Source organism: Toxorhynchites rutilus, chromosome 1, assembly GCF_029784135.1.
Source record: "Toxorhynchites rutilus septentrionalis strain SRP chromosome 1, ASM2978413v1, whole genome shotgun sequence".
In the NCBI taxonomy this organism is placed as follows: domain Eukaryota; kingdom Metazoa; phylum Arthropoda; class Insecta; order Diptera; family Culicidae; genus Toxorhynchites; species Toxorhynchites rutilus.
In genome coordinates this window covers 135,143,059-135,165,046 of record NC_073744.1, presented here as the reverse complement: position 1 = coordinate 135,165,046, position 21,988 = coordinate 135,143,059, and the positions used below count along the sequence as shown (strand labels likewise).

General features: G+C 39.9%; 1 protein-coding gene across 1 annotated transcript in view; it reads left to right on the top strand.

Moving 5' to 3' along the window:
- The window catches only part of LOC129761772 (neurogenic locus Notch protein), a 236,508-nt gene that overhangs the window by 124,063 nt on the left and 90,457 nt on the right, over positions 1–21,988 (top strand). Inside the window, exons 3-4 of the mRNA XM_055759535.1 lie at positions 6,196–6,467; positions 6,632–6,833. Of these exons, the coding sequence (XP_055615510.1) occupies positions 6,196–6,467; positions 6,632–6,833 (474 nt within the window). The remainder of the gene's footprint in view (positions 1–6,195; positions 6,468–6,631; positions 6,834–21,988) is intronic.

Genomic DNA, 21,988 nt, shown 5'->3' with positions numbered 1-21,988 from the left:
ATCGAAAGCAAAAACTGCCATATTCTAACACTGATAATATCGTTGTTTTGTATAACTGAATGAGGTCTCCTGGATGGGCACCCCACCATGTTCCGGTAATTGTTTGGAGAAAATTGATTCTTTGCTGGCATTTCTGTTCCAAATACGCAATGTGTATTCCCCAGGTACATTTAGAGTCAAAATATACTCCAAGGTATTTGAAAAACATCGAGTGCTTGATCGTTTTGCCGGATAGGTGAAGCTGGAATTGGGCGGGTTCGTGCTTCCTAAAAAAACGACCATTTCGGTTTTCTCCGTAGAGAATTCGATACCCAGCTTGAGGGCCCACGTGAACAGATTGTTCATGGTATCTTGCAACGACTTTTGCAGAGCGACGGGATTAGTACCCGTGATGGAAATAACTCCATCGTCTGCAAGTTGTCTCAACGTGCAATCTCTAGTTAGACAATCATCTATATCATTGACGTAAAAACTGTACAAGAGGGGGCTTAGGCAGGAGCCTTGTGGGAGGCCCATAAAACTGTAACGAGAAGATTTCAAGCTGCCATGATTGAAAAACATGTGCTTTTCTGAGAGTAAATTGTACAGGAAATTATTCAGAATTGGTGAAAGTCCACGATTATGAAGTTTCTCTGAGAGAATTTCCATGGAAACTGAATCAAATGCCCCTTTGATATCGAGAAAAACGGAAGCCATTTGTTCTTTGCGAGCAAATGCGATTTGGATTTCAGAAGATAGCAGCGCGAGACAATCGTTCGTCCCTTTACCTCGGCGGAAGCCAAACTGCGTATTTGACAGCAAATTGTTCGTTTCGACCCACTTGTCCAAACGAAGTAGAATCATTTTCTCTAACAATTTACGAATACAGGATAACATTGCAATCGGCCTATACGAATTGTGATCGCAAGCCGGCTTGTTGGGTTTTCGTATGGCTATCACTCTCACTTGTCTCCAGTCATGCGGGACTATATTCAGCTCCAGAAACTTGTTGAACAAGTTCAGCAAACGATGTTTTGCCAAGTCGGGAAGATTCTTCAATAAGTTGAATTTAATCTTGTCCGACACGTTTCTTTTGAGCTTGAAGTGCGCTTTCGTAAATCAAACTCGATATAAAGTTATACTCTTCGAGTGGAGGAAGTTCATGCATTGAAACAAGTGCTTCAGATATTATTTCTGCAAATTTTCTCCAGTCAATATTTTTCGTGAGGTCATACGCAATATCGACTGACTCACGAGAACCTGATTCATTGGCGATCGATAAAATTATTGGCAGGTGATCACTACCGTGGGGATCTTGGATTACCTTCCACGTGCAATCCAGGGATAATGAAGAAGAGCAAAGTGATATGTCTAGCATACTTGCCCGTGCAGGAGGGTTGGCTATCCTAGTTGCTTCCCCTGGGGAACACGGTACTTGTTTTACACGATTTCGCTTTTGCACGGTTTATGAAATAACAAATTTTGAAGAACATGAAGAATGTATATATGTAGTTCAAATGAAAACAAGTAAAATAGGATCATAGTTTTGACTACGAGTGCGATTTTATGTTCCAGATTTGGTAGGTTATCAATTTAGTAGCATTTTTGGAGTCTTGATGTGTGATTTGTGTCAATTTTTCAAACTCTTAGAATCCCAGGAATATCTACAAAAATGAAAAGTACAGGAAAGTTATATCTTCGGCTTTCGGCTGAAAATATTTTTCATTAATTTAATGATAAATAAAGCAAAACAAATCTACGCAGCTGTTAATTGAATCTTTTATCGCTAAGTCTGAAGTCGAATCTGAGATCTTCCCGAATTCGTCGACTGTTGAACCTGAATCGCTACAGGAATGCTCAAGTGGTATAGATGACTTTATACTAATCAGAATAAAAAGACTGGTGATTTCTAAATTGGTGATAGCGAATAAACATATTAAAATTTAGTTTCTTGAAGAATTCTTTGTTTTATTTGTTGCTAGAATTTATAATATCTTCAGTGTAAACCGAGGGATAGGTGTATATAATCGAATCCTTGCGATCGATCCGAAATGTTTCCGCTTAACAGTCGATTTCGATAGCAAAGGGAATTTTTTTTCCTGAACGTGACGTTGACTATCGTTTTCGTTAAAACAGTCCTAAAAGATGTCGTGAGCTTCGCATGTAACGTTTAATTCAGTTTCGTCTCTTATGCTCCGTTTTGTTTGATTTGTGGTGAAGTAAGCGTACACTCTTCCAGATTATCATCCTTGAAGACAGTCCCAAGTTTTTTAATCTTGAATGAAAATACTTGTTCTTTGCTTATTTGAGTTCATAGTAATTACTTTTACTCGACTAGTTTTAAATTTGTTTCAATATATCCACAAAAATTTCATAATTGGAATGGAAAATATTTAATAGAAAAAAATCTGTTTAATATGTTCAATATTCATTGCAAAAAAGTTGATACTTTTAAGGATAATGAGGGATACTTATTCTGTACGGAAATTTGATCAGTTCATTTTTTTTTTATGTAAAGATGTGTTTATTACTTCTTGAAATGTAACTCTTTATTTGCTTCATGTGCACATGTAGCAAATAAAAATTCCCATAGTTTATCCCAGTTTCGTATTTGCAAAAAAAGGCCGGTATCCGGTCAATCCACTATCCGTTTCATCACTAATCTTTATTCTTTCCTAATTTCCTATTTTGATTAGATTTGTTTAAGATTTTTAATTTTTGGATTTTAGGTTTAATACCGAAAAAAATGAACAATCGACTAAACGAATAATCACAATTTTTCTAAAACGTTAATTCCCGAAAAATGGGAAATTTTGAAAATAAGAAACTAAACTTGTACAATTTAAAAATAAAAAAAAAATTATATTTTTGATTTTTCAGAATTTTGATTTTTGATATTTTTGAACTTATTTTTATTTCTATTTCCGTTTTTCTTCGATTCGATTCGATTTTTCCATTTTCTATTTATAGTTTTGACTTTTTTCATACTTTCGATTTTTGTTGTTTTGCGATTTTATTTATATACTAGCTGACCCGGCAAACTTCGTCCCGCCCAACATTTATGTTTCGTTATCACATCCACGTTATCTTACTAAGCGCATGCTTATGTCCAATCGCAGAACTGTTCATTGATTGATCTTCTAATCTACCCTTTAAAATTATTTTTCCCTATAAAATTTCAATACTTTTACCAAAACTCGACATTATAATATCAGATTATTTTCAGACACAATTCCCGTACAAGATTTTTCATCCACTTGCAAATAACATTTACATTTTTCCGTTACATGGATTAAATGTTTGGTATAGAAAATATTATAGAATAAAGACAGCCCTAAATCGGACAACTCCTTCCTCGAGTTTTGCTCTTATCAACACATTCGGCGATCCATTTTCATTTATACAGATAGAAGACGACATAGGAGTGCTTTTCATCACATTAAAATCCATTTCCACTTTCGAACGAAGACCAATTTCGTTACCGCAAACATCAAATGGACTAACAACGCTTGTCAATATGTAATTGTGGAACACACGCGAATTGAATTTTTCGAATTTTCCCATTTTCCTTTAGAGTTTTCCGAAAATTTTCAGTTGTCATGTTTGGTTGAAATATGTATTATTTTAATGGGACTCCCTCTCCTTTCCAGAGGAGGAAGGGGTGTCATACCATCATAGAAACATTTCTCGTACCCAAAAACCCTCACATCCCACATTTGGCTCCATTTGCTTGATTAGTTCTCGAGTTATGCAGAAGTTTGTGTTTCATTTGTATGGCAGCCCCCCTTTAGAGAGGGGAGTGGAGTGTCTAACCACCATAGAAACATTTATTGCACCCTAAAACCTTCATATGCCAAATATAGTATCATTTGCTTGATTGATTCTCGAGTAATGCAGAAATTTGTATGGCCTACATACCAATTTTAATGTCGATCGGTTCAGTAGTTTCCGAGACTATAAGAAACAGACAGACAGACAGACAGAAACCCGTTTTTATATGTATAGATATTTATCATGTTGTTTTGACTTTCGTTCTTATTTAAACAAAATTAGATTCATGTTTTGTTTTCTAACGCATATTTTTCGAATTTAAAATTTTCGTTTTTCAAATTTCGAAGTTTTTTTCTTCTATATTTCAGCATTTAATTTCTTTTAAAATTTTCGATTTTTCATATATTCGACTTTTTCAACACATCGGTTATTGAAATTTTTAATTTTTGTATTTATTTAAAATTTTTTTATCTTTGATTTTTCTAATCGTCGATTTTTCAGATTTCAAATTTCGGAACTTTTTTCTTCTGTATTTAAACTTTCAATTTCTTTTCAAATTTCCATTTTCCAAAATCAAAAATATAAAAAAATGCAATAACCGATGTATTTAAAAAATTGAGCACCTAGATTTTTCAAATACATCGGTTATTGCATTTTTTATATCTTTGATTTTCTTAATCGTCGATTTTTCAGATTTAAATTTTTTTAATTTTATTTTTATTTTCAATTTCCGATTAATTTGCGTTTTTGATTTTTTAGATGTTTTTTTTTATTTCCATTGTTCAGATTTTCATTTTGTTATATTTTCGATTGAATTTTTTGCGATTTTTCATTTTTTATATTTTGTTTTTTTGAATCATAGTTTTTTTGATATTTCCATTTTTATTGCTTTAAATTCAAATTATTTTTCTGAGATTTCTTTTTTTTTTAATTTTTTGGTTTTTGTGTTTAGGTTTTTCGATTTAATTATCTGACTTTCTAGATTATCATCTTATTTGAATTCTAATTTTAGGATTCTTTATTTTTCATATATTGTTTCTTTTTCAAATTTTGCATTTTTTCAGATATTTAAATAATTAATTACTTTTCACCGTTTGGATGATGGAAAGAAACAAAAAGAACAAGAACATTATTCAAAATAGATGAACACAACCCATTCTAGGTTAAAAATGAAAATTTTATAAGAAATGCAGATTGTTTTCTTTATGTAAATGCATGTCACTCGCATGACAGGCGGTATCAATGATTACCCCTTAAAACCTAATAACAGTTTTGGGTTCAATTGCTGTTCACGAAAATGGATTTTTGTCAGATCCTCCGGATTGTATATCAATACTTCAATGTGCTTCTTCCTTTTGGTTTTGTTAGTTGTGGACTTTAGAAGAATTGAATTCCGTAAATTTTCACTAATGTCGGGCTGTTGCCTCTGTAGTAACAGCTCTCCAAAAAAAAAAAAAAAAGGGCTTCCAATGAGACTGCATGAACTCCGAGACGTTGTTCAACACTTGTGCTGGGGCTCTATGGGAATACCACGAAAAAGAAAAACACAAATTCGCAAGCAGACAAGAAAATCCACACACGAGAGTTCGCCAGCAACAATTTCTCAATCATCCGAAACTCGCGCGACCGCGATCAAGTTTCCCTCCAACCAAACCACCCCGTGGTAACCTGACTGGTTGTGGCTACCTTCTCTGCGCGATCATCGGTTTGGCTCGAGTTTCAAGCCCCATAGCAGCGAGTGATGAGAAATTAGTTCGATTGGCAGTTCCTGCTGCTATGATGATGGGCCTTCAATGGGAGCAAAAATGTGTCGCAAGTTGTCCCACGAGAAGGTGAAACGATTGGGGGCTTATTCCTAGTAGGACTTCAACAGCGCTCTTGGTTGTGAGGCTGGGAAATAGAGCACACACACACATACACACACGCGAGAGTGACAGTTATGGCGCGGTGTAATTTGATCATGTTTACATGTCATTTTGGTCCGCTCAAAACGTGCTCAACAAGTGCCGTTATAGAACATCGAATTTGCACCCCGAAAAAAAACTCCCGTTCTCGACGGCGGATTACTCATCGCGGACAGAGCGGGAGCCGTTGCTAATAGGGCAAAACAAAATCCATTTGGTAATGGTTGTTTTCGTTTCGATTATTCTCAGCACGAACCCAAGTCGTTTCGGCCATTTTGGTGTCAGCGCGCAACGCTCGACCGAATCTTCGATTCGATAGAAAACTAATCAAAATTAGTTCACCGCACTGTCAGATGGTCACTTGATTTGATTCTCCACACTCCCAGAGTGTGTAGCAAGGGAATCAGCCAAAATGGCGGCTTGGTGTCCCAGAAACTGCGTGCGTGTGGCCATGTCGCCATGCTTGTCCCCATATGTACTTGTTTATGTGACAATTATGAACCTACTAACCATCATTATTCGTCGTTTTCTCTCATTCCAGCTGTACGTCGCGCTATACCGGCGAATTTTGTGAGTTCACAAACCCTTGCCATATCGGGGCCGGTCCCCGGTGCCAGAACGGGGGTACCTGCGAGGTAACGTCCCGCGATGGCATTCCGTCGTTTTCGTGCCGCTGCCCGATCGGCTACACCGCGAGTTTGTGCGAAATTCCGGTGAAAAACGCGTGCGACTCGTCCCCGTGTAGCAACGGGGGAACCTGCAAGCTGAAAACGCTGGACGACTACAGTTGTCTGTGCGGGACGGGGTACTCCGGTAAGTACGGCTTTAATTTTTTTGGTTAATGTTCTCAACGCACGGTTATTGAAAATGTAACAATTTAATGAATAAATGGAGACGAAAGTCTCCACAGTTATTGAAGGTCGTTTCCACGACTCTTTAGTGCTACTATAACCTAAATTTTTTCTCTTGTCCCGCAGGAAAATACTGCGACAAGCAGAACCTGTGTGCGTCGTCGCCGTGCCGCAACGGGGGCACCTGCACCCTGTCGCTGAACGGCCACGTCAAGTGTATCTGTCCGAACGGGTTCAAGGGTTCGACCTGCTCGGAGGACATCGAGGAGTGCGTGAAAAATCCCTGCGTCAACGGGGGCAAATGCGTGAACACGCACGGATCGTATCAGTGAGTACACCTCTTTTACACCCCTTCTTTTTTGTTGTTGTTGTATTTCAATTTGCCTGTTGCCCTACATGTGTCATCCACGGCTCAACGGTTTGCTGATCCCTCACGGACGAGCAGAAAAAAATGGCTTGCGCCATTGGGTCGGATTAGACGGGCAGCAGTTATTCAAACCGCGCCGTCATCGCCATCGACCGCTAGAAAAGGGAGCAAAAAAATGGTCATTCTCCTGCACTACGTTTTGGGGTCTACTTTCGTGTGATTCCAAGAGCCCAAGAACACGGATGGATCCGCGCCAAGTCAATGAACTATGAAGAGAAAAAGAAGCTTACGAATTTGGTTAATCTAAAGTTGCCCCTTCCCCTTCCTCCCCGTGTTTCACTGCCGCCTGCGGTGTGGTCCCTGTCCGAGAGTTGTAATGGTTCTTGTTGTTCACTTCTTCCTCGCTCTTCCTTTGAGCTGCTTTTTTTACGGACCGCACTGCAGATTGGTAAGTGTATGTTAATGTATTTTGATACGATGTAGCATGTTCCGCCCGTAGCATCGCGGCTTCGTCAATTTTGGGACAAAGAAGCAATCGCCGCTCAGCAACACGAAATCAGGAGAAGTACTACATATTTCAATTTCCTTTAAACCCCTCTCGTGCTCTCGTCAGAGGTATTCCCCACACAGGTATGTGTGTGTGTGTGGGTGTGTTTTAACTCTCGATCCGATGATGAAATATCGGACCTCTACCAAGAATTGAGACACTGTCGTAAAAATCAACTTTTTTACGAACTTGTTTCATGTTTCGTGTAACTAGATCCTTGGTGTACAACTTTGTCGCCGGATAATCGGACAGAAGAGAAACCAAATTTGAAAAAAAAAACGATCAAATGAGGGAGATTTCTCGATCGTTTCTTCATTTGGATACAGCTGTTATCAACAATAATGCGATTCACTCAGCGGATCGACAGATCTCTAGTTAAAACATTTTTCTTGGATGTTTCAAAATAATTTACCTTGGCTTCATTCTATTGATTCAACCACTTTTAGTCACTTCCGCGTCTCAGAAAAAGAAACCAACAACCCCTAAGAGACCATCTGCTGGCTAGTTTACGGAGTTCTCTGCTAATTATGATTCTGCTGCTTCGCCACAATTAACCACTGTTTGAAATCTGTACTGAGAATTGATCTTCCATCAGTTTTTGAATCGATTTTTATGGGCTCTTCTACCGATGTCAAAACTCGTCAAACGTTGTAGCGTTGAGTTACAACACATAACCCAACCACAACTTTTTCAGCGCGCGATTTCCGTTTTGTTTTTCGTAATCATGATGCAAATATCAATCTATGTTAATCAGGTTGACGCGCGTTGATTATGGCGATAAAAATCTCCGAAGCACATCTCTCTCGAGGATTAACTCAATTATCAAATGCCAATACGCCTACGGTTTTTTTTTTGGTTTGGGTTGTTGGCTCGCGCACGTGGCCTGAAGTTCATCGTAACTAAGATTGATGTTTTGATATTGAATATTCAACAAGTTGAACAGATATTTTGTTTTTTCGGTTCGGGTTGGCTCTCTGTTAATGCAAATATGGCTTCCGATGTTGTCGATTCTGTGGCAGATGACTATGATGAAAACGTTTCCATTTTTGTTTCTTCCACTATCCGGTGTGCTACAAATCGAAGCAAGTGCCATAAATTTTCTCACTCGTGGAGTTCAAATAAGTTTTCAAGATTGAAAGGCTAAATAAACTGAAAATGTCCAAAATGTCGACTATGAAAATAATCAATCATAACAAGAATTTATCATATCGTATTCTTAGAAGTCCATCATGTTGATTAAATTATCTGTCCTAGCTGTTCAACCAATAATCACTTCAAATATGATCTGTGTCATTAAACTAAATAACCTTTTGGATCTACAGCGTTTACCCGACTTCTATCCACCAGAAATACATTTATCCCAAACGCATTAACCCAAATGTGGCAAATATCTGAATTTAGTTCACTCGAAAATGCCATTTATATGAATGTGACATCTACTCGAAAGCAACATTTGTCCGAATGAAAGCGAAAAAAAAAGATTATGATAATGATAATAAATATTATTAATTCGAGACAACGTGAACGATTGCATTAATGATATTTAATAAAAAAAAAGTCGTTTATGTATATTTTGCCGATGAAACTATTTTTAAAAAAAGCCACGCCAAATCATCTGAAAAGCAGAAAATTGTTATGCGACTCTGTTCGATTTTATTCAAAAATTGATAAAGGGTGTGTCACATCAAATTGCATCACGGAAAAAACGCTGTAGAAATTCGCCCAGTAGACCGATCCTTTTGAAAATTTTAGACAGTAAAATAAAAACTATTAAACAACTTTTGGCATTTTCTTTTTATTCATACTTCGATCCCAAGCCCGTATGCTCGCACCTTCCTCTTTACCCCGTCCATAAGGTTCTGTACAACGTCAGGTTGTAGTTTTTTTGAACAGAAATCCATTTTCTCTTGAAGTCCGCCTCCGATTTGACAACTTTTGGGTTCTTCCGGAGGGCCTGCTTCATAATTGCCCAATATTTCTCTATTGGGCGAAGCTCCGGCGCGTTGGGCGGGTTCATTTCCTTTGGCACGAATTTGGCACTCCTTAAGGTAAACCTGCCCGTTTACCGTGCCGGTCATCACGAAGGGGGCGCTCCGCTTTCCGCAAGAGCAGATCGCTTGCCACACCATGTACTTTTTGGCAAACTTGAATAGTTTCTGCTTGCGAATCTCCTCCGGAACGCTGAATTTGTCCTCTGCGGAGAAGAACAACAGGCCCGGCAGCTGACGAAAGTCCGCTTTGACGTAGGTTTCGTCGTCCATTACCAGGCAATGCGGCTTCGTCAGCATTTCGGTGTACAGCTTCCGGGCTCGCGTCTTCCCCACCATGTTTTGCCTTTCGTCGCGGTTAGGAGCCTTCTGAACCTTGTATGTACGCAGGCCCTCCCGCTGCTTGGTCCGCAGGACGAATGAACTTGACAAATTCAGCTTATTGGCGACATCCCGGACCGAACTTCTTGGATCACGTCTAAACTGCTTAACTGAGCGCTTGTGATCTTTTTCACTGATGGAGCATCCATTTTTGCCGTTCTTCACCTTCCGGTCGATGATTAGGTTCTCGAAGTATCGTTTTAGTACTCTGCTGACCGTGGATTGGACCATTCCCAGCATCTTACCGATGTCCCGATGTGACAACTCCGGATTCTCGAAATGAGTGCACAGGATTAATTCACGACGCTCGTTTTCGTTCGACGATATTTTTCCAAATTTACGAAAAATTGACAGTGAAGCATGGCCAACGTGATCTATACACTCTTATCTGATTATAAGCGAAAGCTGAAGATATAATTCCTAAAAATTAAATTTCTACAGCGTTTTTTCCGTGATGCAATTTGATGTGACACACCCTTTAAAATAAAGATGATTATCTTTATATTTCAAAAACAAAAAACATGCCTGTCTGAATATTATATCTTACGTAAAAAAGTCTTAGCTTAATATACTGTGTACAGTAGAAAAAAAAAGTTCTTTAAAATGGTGATTCTAATGAAAAATTTCACCTCAATCAGCAGACTTCATTCACTAGTGTCGCACAGCCGTCAAAGTTTCAGTTTTTGATGCCAAATGTCTTCTTCTTATCGATTCTTCCGACCATCCAAAATCAGGATAATGCACCTCAAGAGCCAAATAAGTTGAACACTGGACAATGAATGAATATAAATGGTTTGAGAATCATCGAAACAAATCTTTTTGGTCTATCGTTTACTTCCGTGAAATTGCTGGAATCTAAATATATTTAATCTTAATCATATTTGTTTATTATTTCAGAAATTGCATCCTCAGTTATTATACAAACAGTAGAATTGGCACTTTGTCTAAACACCTGATGAAGGTGATTAATATTAAAACTAACTAATTTCGTTGTATCTCGGCCAATGGTAACTAATGTAAAATTTTACTAGAATAATTGTGTTTTGAATTAATTTGTTCATCTCCTCTGTTAGTAAACTGTGGCTGTGGTATGGCCTATAAATCGATTCAAATTTCAAAAATATGTTTTTTTAGGAAACTATGCAGTTGAATATACGATATAAATGACGAAATATGATCAGTATTTCCTGCATTTTTTCTTTTTTCCGTTCTTTACTTGTTATTTTTCTTCTTTATGTTTTATTTTTTTTATCTTCTCTTTCTTTTACTTGTCTTTCTTCGTTTTATTATTCTTATTTTTATTCTTCTTATTGTTTGCTTTTTTCCTTCCTCTTCTTTTTTCCCATGTTATCTAATTTAACTTTAGCTTTTTACAATAACGTTTCCAGAAGAGCTTCGCCGCTCAAATATGGTATTATTAATACTTGATGGAGATTTCAATACCAATTAACACGCGTTTAATGTATTCTGAGTGGGAAGCTCTAGAATGCTTGAGAATGCGTATTCTGCGTTTTGATGATATGAGTGAATCTTCGAATGCGTTGATTTAACAATTCAGATCTCTTTTTTTTTAAACTAACATGGCACCATAATATATTTATTTAAACAGAATATTACTTTAGCTTTTCAGTAATACAGAGGCGACGCGTGACCCAGTGAGTTACCTGCTCAATCAACAATTGAGTTGATGTGTTTTCTATCGTTTCCATCGGCTTAGTTCTGACTTAGCTGACTGGGTTTACTCTGTCGCACTTGAAGGTGCAGAAAAGTGTTTTAATGACGGCGGGTTCAGATGATTTGTAGTGTTCTCCATGAAAAATGTAGAAATAAAATAGAAATCTATATCTATAAAAATGGATTTCTGTCTGTCTGTCTGTCTGATTCTCATGGACCCGGAAACTACTGAACCGATCGACATGGAAATTGGTATGTAGGGGTTTTTGGGGACGGGGAAGGTTTTTATGATAGTTCGAGACCCCTCCCCCTCTCCAAGGGGGGGGGGGGGATGTTGGCAGCCATAGAAATAAAACTTAAATTTCTGCATTACTCGAGAATTAATCAAGCAAATGAAACGAAATTTGGCATGTGGAGATTTTAGGGTGCAATACATGATTCTATGGTGGTTAAATACTCCTCCCCCCTCCCTAAGGGTGGGCTGCCATACATCTGGAACACAAATTTCTGCATTACTCGAGAATTAATTAAGCAAATGAAACGAAATTTGACATGTGGAGATTTTAGTGTGCAATACATGATTACTCCTTGGTTATTAGATACTCCTTGGTGGTTAGATACTCCTCTCGCTCTTAAGGGGGCTGCCATACAAATAAAACATAAAACATTTCTGCATAACTCGAGAATTAATCGAGCAATTAAAACCAAATTTTGGAAAGTGGAGGTTTTAGGGAGCAATAAATGTTTTTATGGTGGTTAGACGCTTCACCCCCCCCCCTCTGTACGGGGGAGCTGCAATACAAATGAAACATAAACTTCTGCACTATTCAAGCAAATGGACCAAATTTGGGATGTTAGGGTTTTTGGGTACGAGAAATGTTTCTATGATGGTATGACACCCCTTCCTACTCTGGAAAGAAGGGGGGGGAGGGGGTCTCATAAAAATAATGCACATATTTCAACCAAACATGACAATTGAAAATTTTCGGAAAACTCCGAAGTAAAATGGAAAAATTCGAAAAATTCAATTCGCATGTGTTCTACAATTACATATCGACAAGCGTTGTTAGTCCATTTGATGTTTGCGGCAACGAAATTGATCTTCGTTCGAAGGTGGAAATGGTTTTTAATGTAATAAAACGCTGTCTTCATTCTATCATATTTTCTGTATCAAACATTGTTATGTTTGCATGTGGATAAAAAATCTTGCACGAAAATTGTGTCTGTGATAACGAAACAACAAAATGGAATTTTCAATGATCCAACTTCAAATGAAAGAAAAATCCAAAAGCAAAATCTACGATGATCGGGGCAACGGATGGACGATTGAAGAAGGAATAGAGAGAAAAGAAATCAAGGTCTATTTTTAGTGAATTTTCCAAACCTCTACTTTTGCAAGAACAATGAAGTAATATTATTCTGGTGTTTGTGTTTGTAGCCATTCGTTAATTCAGAATACCGTTAATACCGAAATGTAAACATTCGAGAGATAAAAGTGAACAGTTTTGATGTTCGATTTGGATTTCGGCAAAATCGAAACAAGCACAAGCATGTTTTTTGAATGCAACAATACAGAACATGTGGAAGCCTGCATTTCGAGCATTTTAGAACGTTTTCCGGGATTTTTTAGTTAAGATAGTACCCACTATCTTAACTGATGAGCATAAGTGAAGGTACTCACCGAAGACAAAGATCTCAATTTAATACCTTCCAATTATGATTACGACTGAACAGCAGCAGAAAAAGAGAAACAAATCGCCACACAATTCCGGTTAAACCACTTCGAAGCGAATGCGCTCCATGAATTGCTTCAATCAAATAACAATTTGGTTATATGTTGCGATATTGCCCGTAAAGAAGGGTCCCAATCGCGGGGATGATTTTTGATGGTGTCCTCCGTTATCTTATCAACAAATTATTATTCGCTAAAACGAGAAGGACCGCGGGAGAAAATTATCATCATCAGGTGTAAGATCCCTTCTGCACTCCGCCGTGCTGATGATAATTAGATGGATGAAGAACGAAAAGGAGCAGCAACAGCGAAGCAAAAAAGAAAATAACACACGCTTTTAAATAATCTAATTATCGGGTTCGTCGCCAGGGACGACGCGACACAAGAGGAGGCTGCGTTGAAATCGTTTGATGCTCTCGCGATGTCGCGCCATCTTTGACACCACACAGAATCTGGATGCGCAAGCGCTCGGCGGTTTCCGGAAGCAGGTGGGGTTGTGGTCATAATGCAAATTGTGAGTTGCAATCAATTTTTCGCCGCCGCCGCGTCCCCTCTCTCTAAGGTGTGTTCTGTCGGAGGGAAACTCTCGATTTTTTTTTTGGTTTCTTCAATTAAACCAAAATCGCTTTCGACGGGAGATAATGCTCGATGATGGGAAACAATTATTGATTTTTAAAGTATTAATATCATATGAGCGTGGAGCCGCGCCACCGGTCGTTGACCAGCAGTAGCAGCAGTAACTACCTTATTGTAAGGCGGAAGAGTTTCCGCGGATTCAACGTTGTGACAGCATGACGCTTTGCTCGGTTTGATTTGATACTTGCTCTCCCACAGGACGCTGCTGTTGGATTAGGATACAGAACCTCGATCGGACGATCGTTAAGTTGTCAGTCTCGCAGCGGTAATTGTGGTTCGTGATTTAAAACAGAGGAAATATGCGCGCTGCTGAAGACTTCTGTGTGCCCCCGGTCCAAGAAATCGGAACAAATCGGTCAAGCCAAAAGTGGGTTCATGTTCTCAACTTCTGTAATGGTGGGAATTCAGTTGGGTTCGAGGTTTCGATAATTTAGAGATTAGAAAACAAAAACCTTCACGAACTAATCTCTACAATTCTTGATTCCGACGACAGGACAACAGTAGAGCTGCCACGGAAGCTGCATGCATGCAGAAACACTGCGCTTAAATTACGGTACAATTTTGCAACAACCCTCAATTATCGGGGTACTACAAGCTTTACTCCAATTAAAAGTGGTCATTCCTGCTGCCACTTGGACTTCTTCTTCGCTCGCAAGCGGTGGCAGCAGCAGCCTGCAAAACCATTTCACATTTAAACATGGTTATTATATTCAACTGTGGTCGGCGGCGGTGGTCAGCGTTTTTTTTCTGTGTCACTACTCCAAGTCTCGATTTCAAATATTAGAAGACGCTTTTATTTCGCGGAGCAACTCAATCCCCGAGCCCCCCGAGAAACATAAATTATGCTCCACTTTTGGTTGATCGTTCCATTTTTTTAGTTACATGCACACCGCGATGGAGACATACACGACGACCTAAAACGGGTAATTTACAGCTTCACGGAGCTCGCGCTCCTTATTCAGCGAGGACGATTACCCTCTTGTTGCGGCTGCGGTGATTTGCACCTGGCGATGGAGGGGAAAAAATTGTAAATTAGATTCGATTTCACCTTCCGATCGCGGAGATCAGGAAACAAAAAAGCAACCATCAGCCAGGATCAGTGCGTGACTTACGTCGCTCAGATCGTGCCTCGGCGAACAGGTTCCTAAATACAGTTGGTGCTACAATCAGGGCACGACAAACCGCGCGCGGAGACTGCTGGTTGGGGTCAAAGTGGCACGCTGGTTAGGGGTCAGTGGCTCTCCTCTTCTGACCGGTAATCAATGCCGCGTCAAGTTCTGCAGCAGCCGTGTGGTGTGTGCATGCCCGGGCCACGACTAATCATGCAATTACATTTCATTCTGTAAACATTCTTCACCCGATCCACCGCGCCGTTTTGTTGTGAGCTGTGCGCTGGAGAATGCACCAGCGGATAATCAAAATAAAAAAGGTTAAAATTATACTGTTATTTAGCGGTCTTCGCTCGACAGCACACAACCCTTGCGCTCACTTGCGAAAATAATCTCTCAACTCTCGGTTCGGTGTTCTTTCTCCGATCCTTCGCCGGGAGCCGTCGGGGATTATCTCTGGCTGTGGTTCATGTGAAGTAATGCACTTTTGCTGCAGCATGACCCTCCATACCCATGCTTCTCCATCGTCGTCGTCGTCGTCACTTCCAAGAACCCAAGTTAAGCTACATGGTAATAAATGTTTCGAATCGTAAAAGCCAGAACGATGGGTTGTGTGTGCGTGGACGCATAGCTACTATTTTTTGTGTTGTGGCAATTGCGCAAGAGTTGAATTTGAGTGCGTTAAACGATATTTTTGGGGCACATCTCCCGATTTTTATTCAGGAAACTCCGCGAATGAATTCGCCGTTAATCGCTGCACAAATTGCTGAGCGAAGAACAAACAACGCTTAAAAGGGCCAGCTGCAATCTACTTATGATGCGCCTTTGTTGGTTTTTTCGAGATTGTTTTTTAGGTATCTTCTACTCACGCCCCCGATGCCCTCAACTTGATGCAATTTCTGACAAATGATCGTTGAATCGTTTAAAATGGCGCAGTAAAATTCACTCATCAAACGGTATGCATAGAAGCATTCCTCAGGAAATGTCTGATTGTGTTAAGACGTGTTGCACAAATTATGTCACGCTAAAAAACCGGATTTTAGACACCTATCAAATCCTATCAAATCCTATAACCCAAACAATACGGAAACAGTTGGTTGTTGTCAGTCGTGAAGTAATGTTTGAAAACGGCGTGATATAATGCACATTCAAGGCTCGTCTCTTCTCACTCTCTCTCTTTCGTCTCTTCTCACTCTCTCTCTCTTTCGTCTCTTCTCACTTTTTCTCTTTCGTCTCTTCTCACTCTCTCTCTTTCTTCTCTTCTCACTCTCTCTCTTTCATCTCTTCTCACTCTCTCTCTCTTTCGTCTCTTCTCACTCTCTTTCTTTCGTCTCTTCTCTCTCTCTCTTTCGTCTCTTCTCACTCTCTCTCTTTTGTCTCTTCTCACTCTCTTTCTTTCGTCTCTTCTCTCTCTCTCTTTCGTCTCTTCTCACTCTCTCTCTTTTGTCTCTTCTCACTCTCTCTCTTTCGTCTCTTCTCACTCTCTCTCTTTTGTCTCTTCTCACTCTCTCTCTTTCGTCTCTTCTCACTCTCTCTCTTTCGTCTCTTCTCACCCTCTCTCTCTCTCTGTCTCTCTTTCGTCTCTTCTCACTCTCTCTTTTGTCTCTTCTCACTCTCTCTCTCTCTTTCGTCTCTATTTCTCTTTTCTCTTTCTCTGTCTCTTTCTCTCGTCTCTCTTCTCTCTCTCTCTCTCTCTCTCGTTTCTCTTCTTTCTCTCTCTCGTCTCTCTTCTTTCTCTCTCTCGTCTCTCTTCTTTCTCTCTCTCGTCTCTCTTCTTTCTCTCTCTCGTCTCTCTTCTTTCTCTCGTCTCTCTTCTTTCTCTCTCTCGGCTCTCTTCTTTCTCTCTCATCTCTCCTCTCTCTCGTCCCTCCTCTCTCTCCCTCGTCTCTCCTCTCTCTCTCTCCCTCGTCTCTCCTCTCTCTCTCCCTCGTCTCTCCTCTCTCTCCCTCGTCTCTCCTCTCTCTCTCTCTCTCCCTCGTCTCTCCTCTCTCTCTCTCCCTCGTCTCTCCTCTCTCTCTCTCTCTCTCTCTCTCTCGTCTCTCTCTCTCTATCGTCTCTCCTCTCTCTCTCTCTCTCGTCTCTCCTCTCTCTCTCTCTCTCTCGTCTCTCCTCTCTCTCTCTCTCGTCTCTCCTCTCTCTCTCTCTCTCTCTCTCGTCTCTCCTCTCTCTCTCTCTCTCGTCTCTCCTCTCTCTCTCTCTCTCGTCTCTCCTCTCTCTCTCTCTCGTCTCTCCTCTCTCTCTCTCTCTCGTCTCTCCTCTCTCTCTCTCTCGTCTCTCCTCTCTCTCTCTCTCTCCTCTCTCTCTATCTTTCTCTCTCTCGTCTCTTCTCCTTCTCTCTTTCTCCTCTTCTCTTTTCTCTCTTTCCTCTTCTCTTCTCTCTCTCTCTCCTCTTCTCTTCTCTTTCTCTCCTCTTCTCTTCTCTCTCTCTCTCCTCTTCTCTTCTCTCTCTATTCTTCTCTTCTCTTCTCTCCTCTCTCTCTCCTCTTCTCTTCTCTCTCTCTCTCCTCTTCTCTTCTCTCTCTATTCTTCTCTTCTCTTCTCTCTCTATTCTTCTCTTCTCTTCTCTCTCCTCTCTCACCCTTTCTCTCTCTCTCTCTCTCCTCTCTCCTCTCTCACCCTTTCTCTCTCTCTCCCTCCTCTTTCACCCTTTCTCTCTCTCTCTCCTCTCTCACCCTTTCTCTCTCTCTCTCTGTCTCTCAAATAAAGGATTCTGGTATTGGGAAATTTTGAAAAAAAAAAAACAATTTTGATACCCATTTTGCATTTTGATTTTTTTTTGCATGTGTTTATACGTGTTTTTTGACAGGTGTATTTATTAAAACTTTTTTCAGAAAATTGGTGATTTTTTTTTTATTAATTCGTTTATTTTTACAGGCTCAGTTACTTAAGTTTAAAGGAGCCGAATTCTTAAATATAATTTTAAAACTATATATATATATATATATATATATATATATATATATATATATATATATATATATATATATAACAATTTTCTTACATCTATGGTTAGTAAGGTGGAAAACCGATTATTCGCGGTGTACTCGAGTTTAGAAGGGTGACATATTTTTAAGAGAAGGATGGGATATAAGGAAATTGTAACAATGTTGATGAACACTCAATTCTTAAATCTATTCGTATATCTATAGTTTATTTACATTTCAACTTATTCTACTATTCATAGCAAGGGGACGAATTACCCGCAAAGGAAGGAAAGGAGGGTATAAGGATGTAGGGACAATCACACACGAAGATCTATAGCTTTAAGGAAAATATATATATGGGACATGTAATCAAGGTCTAACCGAGCCAACACATCTCTCACCGGCTTGGGCTGTCTTCCTCGGGCCCGAAGGGAGTTTTCTAAATTCGATCTGGCGACCAGATACACCTCGCACGACCAAACAACGTGCCTGATGTCGTGATAACCTTGGCCACAAACGCAGAGATTGCTGCTGGCAAGATTGAAACGGAAGAGTAGTGCATCTAACGAACAGTGATTGGACATTAGTCGGGAGAAGGTGCGAATAAAGTCCCGACTCAAGTCCAGACTTTTGAACCACGGTTTGAGGCTAACCTTAGGGATAATCGAGTGAAACCACCGGCCCAATTCATCTTCATTCCACTTGCGTTGCCAGTTAGCGATGGTATTTTTGCGGACTAAAGAATAACATTCATTGAAGGCAATTTGACGCTGATAAATATTGCCTTCAATTGCACCTACCTTTGCCAATGAGTCAGCCCTCTCATTACCCGGAATTGAGCAATGTGAAGGGAAAAAATGGGTTATTGTTTGGATTCTTTTTCAAGAATTTTTGAAGCAAATACGTTTTTCAATCATAGCTCTTATGGAGGATCATTTAAAAAAAATTTTTTTTTTATATCGTTCACAATGTTTTTCATTAGGTTTGGGGATTCTTTTTATAATATGCTTAGTCAGTCAAGCCTGTTGAACAAATTTAGAAACCCTATAAAATTTTGCAAACTATGAACAAAGATAGTGCAAAAAAACAATTGCTACTACACACATATGAAAATTCTTATGCTTAAATCATACATCTTCAATCTTATTATTAGGATATCGTAACAATGACCGTTCTCGAGATATAACCTGTTTTATATTTATTTAGACAGGATAAAACATTTTAAAATACAAGTTATAACTCGAAGCTATTATCCAATTGGCCATAAGTTTGAATTAATAAAGGGTGTGTCACATCAAATTGCATCACGGAAAAAACGCTGTAGAAATTCGCCCAGTAGACCGATCCTTTTGAAAATTTTAGACAGTAAAATAAAAACTATTAAACAACTTTTGGCATTTTCTTTTTATTCATACTTCGAGCCCAAGCCCGTATGCTCGCACCTTCCTCTTTACCCCGTCCATAAGGTTCTGTACAACGTCAGGTTGTATTTTTTTTGAACAGAAATCCATTTTCTCTTGAAGTCCGCCTCCGATTTGACAACTTTTGGGTTCTTCTGGAGGTCCTGCTTCATAGTGGTAGTAAGCGCTTCTGTAGGCACTCCTTAAGGTAAACCTGCCCGTTTACCGTGCCGGTCATCACGAAGGGGGCGCTCCGCTTTCTGCAAGAGCAGATCGCTTGCCACACCATGTACTTTTTGGCAAACTTGGATAGTTTCTGCTTGCGAATCTCCTCCGGAACGCTGAATTTGTTCTCTGCGGAGAAGAACAACAGGCCCGGCAGCTGACGAAAGTCCGCTTTGACGTAGGTTTCGTCGTCCATTACCAGGCAATGCGGCTTCGTCAGCATTTCGGTGTACAGCTTCCGGGCTCGCGTCTTCTTCACCATGTTTTGCCTTTCGTCGCGGTTAGGAGCCTTCTGAACCTTGTATGTACGCAGCCCCTCCCGCTGCTTGGTCCACTGGACGAATGAACTTGACAAATTCAGCTTATTGGCGACATCCCGGGCCGAACTTCTCGGATCACGTCTAAACTGCTTAACTATGCGCTTGTGATCTTTTTCACTGACGGAGCATCCATTTTTGCCGTTCTTCACCTTCCGGTCGATGGTTAGGTTCTCGAAGTATTGTTTTAGTACTCTACTGACCGTGGATTGGACGATTCCCAGCATCTTACCGATGTCCCGATGTGACAACTCCGGATTCTCGAAATGAGTGCACAGGATTAATTCACGACGCTCTTTTTCGTTCGACGACATTTTTCCAAATTTACGAAAAATTGACAGTGAAGCATGGCCAACGTGATCTATACACTCTTATCTGATTATAAGCGAAAGCTGAAGATATAATTCCTAAAAATTAAATTTCTACAGCGTTTTTTCCGTGATGCAATTTGATGTGACACACCCTTTAGCCCTATTATGGCACTAAATTAGTATCTCAAATAGCAAAATATCATCATTTTTCATCCTCGTAAGCCTAATATAAACATGGTTAAAGAATTTCAACACTCATGACAGCATTATGTAAACATTCAGTGCTACCACATAATGCTTATACAAGCAATAGAACTAAATTCGTAGTAGCACTAATGACGAAATAGGGCTTCTACAGTAAAAATCTTAGAAGTGATTGAAGTGCAGCGCTTTCAATTCATTTATAAGTATCATATGTGGGTCAGATGGGAAAGACACTACAAAAAGAAATATTGCAGAGTACTCTGATTCGAATCTAATCTAGGTAATTTTCATATTACATTTACTTCTGATTCCGAACAAAGTTAAGTAAATAGAAGTAAGAAACAAACTTGTTGGAATCTTAACACCAAAAGTGTCACAAAAACAATTGCGGATTATGAAATTTCAATAAATTAAAGTCGAACACCGACTTTTTCGAAGGATTATTTTTTTCTTAATAAACACACCGAACACAGAAGCAAAATAACAATAAGCATCACTATGGTATCCTATATAAGCACCAGTGAAGCTTATTGAAAGCTAAGAGCCTATATGAACATGTGAAGCACATGAAGTATCTGCTTAGCATTTACTAGTAACTTGGGTATAGCAGTTGTCAGAAGATGGTTAATAGAATCGATATATAATGTTTCCTCCAGATTCAATACACGTTTTTCATCGACTTAATAGCGATTCCAACACGTGCTCTAGTTCGTTTTCAGAAATGGCATTGAACGCGTTCAATCAACTAACAAAAATGTCCTTTTGATTTTGTTTTAATTTTGAAGAAGATATAAATAAAAACTATCATAGGGTGCTAAATCTAGGATGAATCGATTCCCGTCGTTTGTTCGAACATTTTCTGAACCCATTCTCATAATCCCAAACTTCATTGTCGTCACTTTCGGAGCCCCAGAAGTGGACAAACCAAAACTGAATGACAACACTCCACGTTTCTGTTTGCTACCCAGCAACTGTCCCCGCCGAGTCGAACCCACCACCACCGAGGAGGACAGCAGCTCATTTGGATTGCAATTCCGCATTCGCCGCAGCAAAATTGACGCAATCGCAAAGCGGCGTCGACCGTGTTGTGTTGTGTGCCACTTTCAAATCCGCCCGCCAAGCCACTCCGGATGGGACACAACACAACGCTGCCCCTGCTGCTGCTTTTACTACAGCATCGGAGAGTGCCATAAGCAGCGGGTCTAAATCAAAACATTTATCAATTTTATACTCCAATAAAGCAGACCGCGCTGAGACTCCGCGACTGCACACGCCTTAACTTTGAAACCGCCCTCCACGCCGATCGACCGCTGGGGTCCGTGCGCGGGTCCATTAAGGCGGCAGCATATTGCCTGCCGCGGAGACAAATGGTCTGTCATAAATCCGCGAGGCTATCCGGCGAAGGCGGCGGCGGCGGTGAGGGTCGGATCATTGGACGCACCAGGACTAGGATGATGATTTGCTAGACTGATAGCGGAGAGCCCCCGGTTACAGGGGAAGGGGGAGCGGAGACGGAGACAAGGTGTCTGCGCAATAGGCTTTTTTCTCCTAATCACGCATGATAAATGAATAAAATTTATTCCAATCCCAGAGCAATCGCGGATGGAGGACATAAAAGCGCTGTTTCCAAACGGGAATCTGATTTGGTTTCTCGGGGGGCAATTTTTC